An 11,610-nucleotide genomic window follows, 5' to 3' on the forward strand; every position below is an offset into this window, starting at 1 on the left:
AGTAATCTGATATAGGCAAACTCTGGGAAGAAGGACTATACAGGCCGTCCTCAACTTACAACAGTTCACTTAGTGACTGTTCAAAGTTACAATGGCACTGAAAAAAGTGACTTATGACTATTTTTCACACTTACAACCATTGCAGAATCCTCATGGTCACATGATCAAAATTCAGATGCTTGGCAACTGGTTCATATTTATGACGGTTGCAATATCCCGGGGTCACGTGATCCCCTTTTGCGACCTTCTGGCAAGCAAAGTCAATGTGAAAAGCCAGATTCACTTAAAAATCGTGTTACTAACTTAACAACTGCAATGATTCATTTAACAACTGTGGCAAGAAAGGTCGTAAAATGGGGCAAACTCACTTAACAAATGTCTCACTTAGCAACATAAATTTTGGGCTCAATTGTGGTCATAAGTCGAGGACTACATGTACTGAAATCCTTTTTCATTGTTGAATGACAAAAATATTTGTAAGTATCATATTCTCAGATATCAAATATATGTAGAAAAATCATATATTCAAAACCCATCTTCACTAGAATGTGAGGTACTGGAGGCAATAAGCCCCCTGTCAAACAGGAGAGCAACAGAGGAAATATCCATGAAACTATATAAAGCTACAGAAAAAAGCAATTAAATGCTCATAATTGCCCGCCAATGAATATGTCAATGAATATGAAATGAAATTGTGTGACCTAAAAATTTGAAAAGATCACTGCATATGCCTACACTGAAGAACATGCAAGACAATGTGCAAATTACTGAATCATTGCCCTAGTTTCTCACACAGCAAAGTATTAATTTTGTTTTCAAAGTATGGAGCCATAGATGGGGAAAGAAATTCCAAGCTAACATAAGATGGATGATGAAGGAAACAAGAAAATAGAAAAAAAGAGGCAGAATTCCTTCCCCCCCCCCAATCAAAAGTTGTGTCTGAATAATGTGATACTTGTAAGGAGTCTTTAGGAACAAGGAGGAGGAGAAGGAGGAGGAGGAGAAAGAACTATAACAAAAGATTTTGGAGAAACAGAATATAGTGGTACCTTGGTACTCATCCTTAATTAGTTGTGGGAGGTGCGATTAATATCAGAAATGATGAGTACCAAACAAATTTTCCCATGTTATTATTTTCTACTGTACTAAAAAGAGTCGGATGTTGGTACCTTTACACCACTTTTTTTCTTTTCTCTTTGAATTTAATATTTTGATAAACCAATAAAAAAGTTTTTAAAAAGTTTTTCCCCCTCCACAAGGAATAATGTAGTGAGTCACAAGGCAGCCGTCACTGACAGGTTCTAGCTTGTGCGTTGGGTACCAAACAAACAATAAGTACCAGGACAAAACTTTTACGTAAAAAATGCATTGAGTACCAAATTCAATGAATTTCAAAGCAGTTGAGTACCAAGGTACCACTGTAATTCGGAATATAATACAGATATATATTCCCATAACATACAGCAAATGGAAATGATGACAGCTGAAATTAAAATCTGAAGGTGAAAAAAACTATTTGAAATACACAGATGGTATCAATTTCTTAGCTGGAGGTAACGAGAATCTAGATGAGCTCTTAATGAATGTAAAATGGAAATTAATATTTGAGGTTGTAGTTAAATATTAAAAAGACCGAGGTCGTGTCAAGCAGCAGGCTTAACAAATGAAGAAGTGAAATTGGTAGATGATTTTATTTTCGTGGGGCCAAGAATAGAAAAAGGTGGAAAGTAGGCTGAAGTAGAAAAATAGAGTTTAAACTTAGAAATATAAGCAATAACAAGATTAGGCAAAATCGTTAAAGAGAAGGATTGCTAGAATCGTGGATGTTTTATTACTAGATATTTTCAAGTAAAAGTTGGACAGCCATTTGTCTGGGATGATAGAAGGTTTCCTTCCCTGAGTTAGAAGAGTCCTTCCAACTCTTTGATTCTATGACATTTAATGAAAAGAAAAAGTGAATAGAGAAAGCCATACAGATAGTCCTCGACTTACAACCACAATTAAGCCCAAATTTCCATTCCTAAGTGAGACAGTTGTTAAGTGAATTTTGCCTCATTTTATAACCTTCCCTGCCACAGTCGTTAAGTGAATCACTGCAGTTAGTAACACAGTTGTTGTGAATGTGGCTTCCCCATTGACTTTGCTTGTCAGAAGGTTGCAAAAAGTGATCAGTGGTGCGATTCAGCCGATTCGCACCACTTCGGCAGAACCGGGAGCTAATTTTTTGTTGCCCAGGCCCAGAATGGACTTCCGGAAGCGGCATCCACACAGAGAACCGGTTGTTCACGTATTTGAATCCCACCACTGCCCACCATCATAAATATGAGTCAGCTGCCACGCATCTGAATTTTGATCACCTGACCACGGGGACGCTGCAACAGTCATCAGTGTGAACAATGGTCATAATGGTCCCTTTTTCAGTGCCATTGTAACTTTGAACGATCACTAAATGAATGGTTTTAAGTTGAGAACTACCTATAGTCCTTCCCTATGGTTCTGGAGAAGACTCCTGCGAGTTCCTGGACTGCAAGGCAATCAAACTGGTCAGTCCTAGAGGAGATCAACCCTGACTGCTCTTTAGAAGGCCAGATCCTGAATTTGAAACTCAAATACTTTGGCCACCTAATGAGAAGGAAGGACTCACTGGAGAAGACCCTAATGCTGGGAAAGACTGAGGGCAAGAGAAGAAGGGGATGACAGAGAATGAGGTGGCTGGATGGAGTCACTCAAGCAGTAGGCGTGAGCTTAAATGGACTCCAGAAGATGGTAGAGGACAGGAAGGCCTGGAGGAACATTGTCCATGGGGTCGCGGTGGGTTGGACACGACTTCGCAACTAACAATAACATCGTCCTTCCAGTAATTATGTATGACGATGAGAGCTGGACATTTAAAAAGAACAAAAGAACCGTGATATATGCCTTCCGATAGTGAAGAACAGAGGGATTGCACGGAGAACCCCACCAATCAATCCTGAATTAAAACAAAGACTGATTGTTAAGATAGTGCTCAGCAAGTAAAATACTTGGGTCATCTGATGAGGCCAATGATGGAATGGAATACAAATTTGGGGGAAATGATGAGGTGGATAGATGGGATCAAAGAAAAATGTGCTAATTGGGAAGATTTGTTTCCTGGGGCTTCTGAATTCAGACACTCATGAATGGATGCTGTCCTAGTTTAAACAACCATTTTTACCAATTCAGTGGCCTCTAGATGCATTGGGAGAACAACTTCTATAATCCCCCTGACAACAGGGCAACTGGCTCTAGTCCATCCGGATGTGGAAGGCCGTGGTTAAGACAATTCTCCATTCAAAGAGGGAATACGCTTGTGGAAACTGGAATTGCAAAATGTGCTAGCAGGGCCTTAGTCACCCATCATTAGTCAAAGGGAATAAACACTTCAGCAATTCTTCACAACAAGTTCTTCGCCTATCATTGCAAAAAGGTGCCAAGCCTGAAGTCATGAGCCTTGATTACAAGCAGCCTGGGTATATGTGGAATGGAAGGGAGGGGGAGAAAGAGAGGAGAGGCAGATGCGGTGCATCAGTTTGGGGTTTGTGAATAAATGAGGAGAGTGAATATGTCTAAGCAGGAAAATTAGCATTACTTTCAAGACAGGAGTGCAACAACACCCTTCTCCCCTGGTCTTGCTAGCTGGAACTGCTGAAAAGTGTAATTTAGTAAGCCCTGCAGTGATTCCATTACACTAAGGAGAAGAGCCCCAGATTCACTGATGGCTACTAAAACCTTATCTTCAAATTGCCCGCATTACCTTGCCTGTGCCATGCCTTATGATTCTATGCAAGATGCACATGTTATGCTTCCATGTAAAAACACTATTAGGAATTTTGTGTGACATCAGTGCCCACAAACTCTTCCCCATGCACGTTTCTCTTCAGCTGCAAGATTCTCCCCTGAGTGGCAGCAACATCTTCATAAATTGCCAGGTGGCATAATAGTTATGAGGAAGGCACCACTCAGGAGTAGCAGCTGTTTGGCTGGCTAAGGGGAGTCCACTGGTGATGGAGTAGATGGTGAATGGCTATAGAAATGCAAAGTCTTTCCAATTCTCTCTCTCTCTCTCTCTCTCTCTCTCTCTCTCTCTCTCTCTCTCTCTCTCTCTCTCTCTCTCTCTCTGTGTGTGTGTGTGTGTGTGTGAGACAGAAAGAATGTGCATGGAAAATTGGGTTAGGTTTTCTGGGGAGGTGAGCTGGACAGGGATCTCACCTGTTGGCCTCATCCATCCCAACTCCAAGCCCATCTCCTGGAACACAAGTACAAAGTATAAAGTCTTCCCAGTTACATGTCTGTGTGTGCATTATGTGTATGTGAGACAGAAAGAATATGTGTGGAAAGTTGAGTTGGGAGGTGAACCGGACAGTGATCTCCCCTGTCTATGCTGAACTCATCCATCCCACCCCCAAGCACATCTCCTGGAACAAGAGTACAAGTGCAAAGTCTTTTCAATTACATGTATGTGTGTGTGTGTATGTGAGACAAAAAATAAATGTTTGTGGAAAGTTGGGTTGGGTTTTCTGGGGAGGTGAGAAGGGCAGCAATCCCACCTATCTTCTCCAGGACTGGTCTCATCCATCCTACCTCCAGGCACATTTCCTGCAACACAGGGACAAGCTCCTTGCAGCAGCAAAAATCTATGTATGAAGGAGCAGTAACGGGACGTGGAGTTGAAGGAGACCAGCAAAAGACACTAAAGAGGTCTACAAAGTTGACTATTCCAAACAGAGTTGGAGAACATATTTAGAAGAATTTAGCAAAGAGAAGAAGAGCAAATACTTCCAACACTGGAAGTTTTTAAGAAGAGACTGGACAACCATTTGTCTGGGGTTGGACTAGAAGACCTCCCCCTTCCAATACTATTATTATTATTATTATTATTATTATTATTATTATTATTATTATTATTATTATTATCATCATCATCATCATCATCATCATCATCATCATCATCATCATCATCATCATCATCATTATTATTATTATTATTATTATTATTATTATTATTATTATTATTATTATTATTATTATTATTATTATTATTATTATTATTATTATATAGGAAGGGAATTCAAATCACTCTTACCACCAGGTAGCTCTGCAGGCCCGCATGTGTCTCTCTCTTCTCCCACATCGTAGACCCAGAGTTTCTTATAGCAGAATTTCCACAAGCCGAAGTGGGCAGCCTCGCAGATGGCGGAATGGTTCTGCTTGTAGGTGTTGAGTTCCACCCAGAATTCTGTGCCCACCGCCAGCACCGTCAGGGTCATCCCCACAATGGCCACAAAGAATGCCAGCTTGATCTTGCCTTCCTGCTCGTCAGCCAGAACTTTCTGCCGTGGGGTCTCTCCCCTCCTGCGCATGGCTATGCGCTGCTCCCGGTCCTGAAGGAAAAAGTTGGGCCACATCATAGCCCCTTTTCCTGATCCCTGCTTGTTTAGGGAATCTATTTTGTCCAGAAAAAAAAGCTAGCTTGTCTGCTGCCCGTAAACACCCAAGCTCTGAGCCAGGTTTTGTGCTTGGGTTTGTTGACCAGCTTTTTCTGAGTTTTATCTAGGTCAACACACTGCAAGCAGTGCTCAAAAGTTGTCGAGTGATCTCCACGCACCCCTGTGTTTTCGAGGCAGTGCCCCCAACTTGGCAAGGAGCACAGCAGCTACCTCAGCCACCCTGGTGCCTTGGCAAGCCTACAGAGCACCTGTTAGTGTTCCTCAGCCATCATCCAGGCAGCGAGGGTTATTTTAAGCAGTGAGGTTCATAGACAGTCTGGATGTGTTTCTGTGCAGGGGTATGGTGCTCTTAAAAAAGCAGACGCTTAAATTGGACCCTTTCAGGAACGGGGGAGGACCTCTTGCGCCAGCTGCCCATTCCCACAGCACCCCCTGTCGGGCACGGAAGAGCTCAAGGCACTCTTCCTCTGCCCCACCACTCTGTGGAACTTGGTTTGCTTCCAGCAGGCTTGGAAATCTTCTCAATGTGCCGATTGTTTATCATGGGCAAATATATCAAATCCTTTTGCTCTCCTCTTCATGCATGCGCTTGATGGGGTTGACTGAGGCAATGAATTGTCCTGTTCTGGTTTATTATTTTGAAGTCCTACAAAAAAGTTAGATATCCCCTGGAGAAAGCACTGATTTATTTTCAAAGCAGGGTGCTTGCATATCCTTATGTGGCACTCAGTTGTGAATGTGGCCTTTACAATGCCGTTACTTTAAAACAGGCACATTTTGGGGAGTTCTTGGTGCTGTCTGAACTTGGTTGTTTGCTTGCAGACGTTTCATTACCCAGCTAGGTAACAATATCAGTGGTAGTGAGTGTATGGGTTGCTCCCTTTTTATATACAGTAACTCGCCAGCGTTGGTGGCGGGTTTGTTTTCTCTTTGGTAGTTCCTTGATTAGGGTATTATATTCTTAGAGTACAGGGAGTCTTCAGCTTACAACCATTTGTCTAGTTACCATTCAAAGTACTGAAAAAAGTGACTCCTTGCACTTGCAACAATTACAGCATCCCCATGGCCACAAGATGTGGATGCTTGGCAACAAGCATGTATTATATGACTGCAAGGGGCCTAGAGTCACCTTGGCAAGGCAGGTGACATAGAAGTCAATAAATAAATAAACAAACACCCCTGTGTCATGTAATCACCATTAGTGACCTTTTGAGTTGGCTTCCGACAAGCAAAGCCAGTGGGGCAGAAGTCAGATGCGCTTCACGACTGCATGTTTCACTTAAGAACTGCAGTGATTTGCTTAACAACTGTGGCAAAAAAGGAGGTAAAACTGAATGCAATTCACTTAACAACTGCCTTGCTTAGTAACAGAAATTCTGGTCCCAATTTTGAGGACTGCTTGTATTAGGATAGCGAGTCCTTGGGGTATTTTCTCTGTTCCTGTTCCTTCCTGTTCCTGTGGAGATAATTACTGAGTGGTAATAGTGGCCCAGAAAAGTACAGGTAGTCCTCGACTTACAACAGTTAGCTTTGTGACTGTTCAAAGTTATAAAGCCACTGGGGGAAAAATGACTTACGACCGTTTTCCACACTTACGACCTTTGCAGCATCTCATTGGTCACGTGATCAAAATTCAGACACTTGGCAACCGGTTCATATTTATGATGGTTGCAGCATCCCAGGGTCATGTGATCACCCTTAGCGACATTCTGATAAGCGAATTCAACGGGGAAGCCAGATTCACTTAACATCCATGTCACTAACTTAACAACTGCGATGATTCACTTAACAACTGTGGCAAGAAAGGTCGTAAAATGGGGCAAAACTCACTTAACAAATGTCTCATCTAGCAATAGAAATTTTGGGCTCAGTTGTAGCTGTAAGTCGAGGACTCCAGTGTAGGTGAACATGTTTCTCCAATCTTGATATTCAGTATGATCCTTCATCTCTTGACTCCATGACCCTCAATTCTCCAGATGTGCCCCAGATGTCTCTGTCCGCCCTGATTAAACAATGGGTCCACTGGGATCCTGGAAGGATGCCTCCTCTGTCGCCACATCTGGGTATCACTCTTCCCTATCCGAAGATGTTTTGAAAATCCCTAAAAGTCTGGCTGTTCTCTTGAGGCCTTGGTTTTATTTTCCTTGTTATCTATGGTTTTCTATTTTCTCCACTTTATCTGTTTCTTTGCAGGTAGTCTTATGACCACAGCTGAGCCCAACATTTCCATAACTAAGCAAGACAATTTTAATTTTACCCCATTTTACGATCTTTCTTGCCACAGTTGTTAAGTGAATCACTGCGGTTAAGTTAATAACATGGCTATTAAGTGAATCTGTCTTCCCCATTCACTTTGCCTGTCAGAGGTTCACAAAAGGTGCTCACATGACACTGCAACTGTCATAAATATGAACCCGTTGCCAGGCTTCCGAATTTTGATCACGTGACCCTGGGGATGCTGCGACGATCACATGAAAAACGGGCCTAAGTCACTTTTTTCAGTGCTTCAAACGGTCACTAAATGAATGGATCTTAATGAATGAATGGTTGTAAGTCAAGGGCTACCTGTAATTATATATAGAATTATAACTGTTTACTGTTATAATAAGATATTGTACTTTATATTTCTTTTTTTTTCTGTTGTAGTCTTCTTCGATTAAGTATTTTTGGATAGAAACAGAAAATGGACAACAGAAAATGAGGTAGAGGTACCTTTCAGGTTTTTGTGTTTTGTGTTCTTTTTAATTTATGTATTTAATATTTTTAATTATTATTTTTTATGTTGGATGATGGACATCTGTTTATCCCAAGAATGTTTTAGGTTCAGTTACTGACCCACTATCTCCACTGCAAGTTGGTTCCAGTCTTCCACTACTCTTTCTATGAAGTAATACTTTTGAATATTACTTTTTAACGTCCCTCCTGTCAGTGTGAGGTTATGCCCTTCTGTTCTTGATTTTTGCTTAATGTTGAAAATGAATTTCAATAATGTAAAGGATAATGTATGTATCTTTGTGCTTTGTTCCCTTCGTTTTATTTCTTTTTCTGTCATTATTTTAAAAGCAATAACATTTATAAAAAAGCAAAAGGAGAATATATATTATTTCTGCCCCTCAATCATCTTATGAAAAATAAGAAAAGAGAACATTTTCTTCCTCCTCTGCCAAATATCATTAGGGTGCTAATCACACACACAATCTATCCTCTTTTTTTTTAAAAAAAGCAGATGTAGTCACTTTTAGGATCCCTTCATTTGGCAGGACCTATAGAAAACCGTCTGGTTTGATTTCTTTTTCCTGCTGCTTATATAAATAATGTGCACCTTTTTCTGGCAGTACCTCGGCAGTAAAACTCTTAAATTTTAAAAATGTGTTGTATTTGGCAATCCACGGAAGGCACACAGTGCTCTAAAATCTAGACATAAATTAATGGGAAATCGGTGGGGGGGGGGGAAGTAGGCAAAAACTAAGGTTTTTGATGGAAAAAAAGCTTCAGGAGACTGGCTTGTAGTATGACTCGAATCATCAAAAAGCTGATTCATCCCTCCTCTAAATAGTCCCATAAGTTCAACATCCAGAGACACGTGTGAATGTGGAGAGACACAGAGCTCGACCCGTCTGCTGGTATGTTGGCTACTACCAGAAATATGACTTATTTTGGGGCAACAAGAAGCCAGGAAGGTGGCTTCATTCTGGCAGTTTAAAGTTTGATCTAGACACAGAAGAAGAAGAAAAACATCCAGAGACTGTACATCAGCCGGACAGAAGGTCGTCAGGATTTGCTGAGTGCAAAAAAACACTGTCCTGGACGAAATTCAGAGGCTCCATGAACACTTCACCGTAAAATGGGTTCTGAGGGAACATCTGAGGCAGGAGTAGTCAACCTTGGCTCTTTCATGACTCGTGGACTTCAACTCCCAGAATTCCTGAGCCAGCATAGCATAGCTGGCTCAGGAATTCTGGGAACTGAAGTCCACAAATCATAAAAGAGCCAAGGTTGCCTACCCCTGGTTTGAGGCATCAGGAGCAGACATGGGAAGATGATCAAAGGGAGGAAGCGCCCTGAAAAGACAAGACCCTGCATTGGATGTACCATCAACAGATAGCTGGGTAGGCAAACATTGGGAAATCCTGCCAGGGGCTTGAAAGAGCTAGATTAAAACACTGCACTGAGGCACTGATCATAGCCGCACAAGAACAGGCACTAAGCATCAGATCCATCGATGCAGGAGTCTACCACACTAGACAGGACCCAGGTGCAATCTATGCAGAGAGGTCTCAGAAAGAGCACAACATACAGGTAGTCCTCGACTTACAACAGTTCATTTAGTGACTGTTCAAAGTTACAATGGCCCTAAAAATGTGACTTATGACCATTTTTCAGTTACAACCTTCGCAGCATCCCCATGATCAAAATTCAGATGTTTGGAAACTGGTTCTTATTTATGACCGTTATTGTGTCCCAAGGTCATGTGATCACCTTCTGCAACCTTCTGACAAGCAAAATCAATGGGGAAGCCAGTTTCATTTAACAGCTGTGTTATTAAATTAACAACTGTGGGGATCCCCTTAACAACTGTGGCAAGAAAGGTCATAAAATGGGGCAAAACTCACTCAACAAATGTCTCACTTAGCAACAGAAATTTTGGGCTCAATGGTGGTCATAAGTTGAGGACTACCTGTATTAGTGGCAGGATATAAGATGCAGGCAGCAACAATGTAGGCTGAATGGCACAACTAAGCTGCTATGATTAATTGTCAGAATCATTTCATTCATTGCTTTGTATTTCCTCACTTGCCCATTGACTTAGTTAAACATGTCATAAGAACAGGGCGGCGAGTTGGAGTTTTAGAAAAAGCTAAATTGAGGCCAACATCAAATGAATATATATTATTCTTTTGGAAACACTATGATACAATATGTGAACAGGGCAATTGTACTTTGTCAAGCCAGAAATAGGAATGCAGGAATGAGTGAATTTTAGTTGTGTCTCAAATAGGACTGCACATATATTATAGATGTGCATCCAGCAGGTGCCAGGGAATGAGTGATTTTGGGCATTGGCAGTGGATCACCGGCCCAACAAATTTATATTTTTGAAATATTGGCTGAATCAAAAGCTACCCAAATGGGAAATGCCACACACAGTTGGGTTGCAATTAAGTTCAGTAGGCAAGTTTTGTGGATGGAATTAAGCCCTCTTAACCCGTTCTTTGGCAATTTGGCAACTTACTCTTGCTAAAGAAAATGTGACTGAGTTTCTTAGTCATCCAGGTCATCGTTGTCTCAAAGGTCCTTTTTTGTTTCAAAAGGCAATTGGACTTCCTTTGTTTTTTCAAGGAAAAAACAAAGAAAGTCCTGTTGCCTTTTGAAAAAAAAAGCACCTGAAGGTGTGAAGCAAAAATAAACTGGATAATATGTGTATAAGAAAAGTGTATGAGTCTTGCTCTACCCAGCCAGACAGATCCATTCTAGACAGACTAGCATTTTTTTTTAAAAAAAATGTCCATACATTGCAGAGGCAATGTATGGACATTGTAGGGCAAAAAAAAAAAAAATCAACCAGGTGGCCTCAACAGGTGTAATAAAAGCTATACCTGTTTTGTACCTGCACATTAAAAAACAAGGTAGATTTTCAATCCTACCACTGCAGTTCCCACCCTGACATTTTTTACCCTACCTTGTAGACACTCTGATATTAAATCCTTGGTTTTCTTTCACAGGCCCCTGAATGAGCTGTCTATTCTCAAGGCTCACAACATGTGTGTGGGGGGGCTTTCTACCACTCACAGCTTGGATATGCTTCTCTTTCCCTTCAATAACATCTTCCCAGAAAGTGTTTTCATAGGACTTTATTTGAAAGATAGATTCCAGTAAAAATCCATGCATTTGTTTGTTGCTATTATGACAGACAGACAAGTGTTTTCGTTGTTAATGTTTCTATTGTTTTTCCCTCCAGCTATGAGTTTCTCTGTGTAGCACACTCACTGGATATTTGCCAGTGTTTTCTTCTTGTATTTTGAATACTTTTTTTTTATAAACCCACTTTATACAGAAAAACTTGGAACAGATGATGCCTTTCCACTGAACAGTGTCCCCTTTCTCTTTCCACATTTTAAATGTCCTTCTTTCTGAAGAGTTT

General features: G+C 41.0%; 1 protein-coding gene across 1 annotated transcript in view; it reads right to left on the reverse strand.

The window, feature by feature from the left end:
* LOC107282472 (voltage-dependent calcium channel gamma-6 subunit) overlaps nucleotides 1-5,628 on the reverse strand; it is a 34,154-nt gene extending 28,526 nt beyond the window's left edge. Inside the window, exon 1 of the mRNA XM_015810248.1 lies at nucleotides 5,105-5,628. Coding sequence (XP_015665734.1) covers nucleotides 5,105-5,429 — 325 coding nt within the window. The 5' untranslated portion in view covers nucleotides 5,430-5,628. The remainder of the gene's footprint in view (nucleotides 1-5,104) is intronic.
* Between the last annotated feature and the right edge of the window lie 5,982 nt (nucleotides 5,629-11,610).

The sequence above is a fragment of the Protobothrops mucrosquamatus genome, unplaced genomic scaffold (assembly GCF_001527695.2).
Source record: "Protobothrops mucrosquamatus isolate PMUCROS unplaced genomic scaffold, P.Mucros_1.0 scaffold8, whole genome shotgun sequence".
Lineage (NCBI taxonomy): Eukaryota > Metazoa > Chordata > Lepidosauria > Squamata > Viperidae > Protobothrops > Protobothrops mucrosquamatus.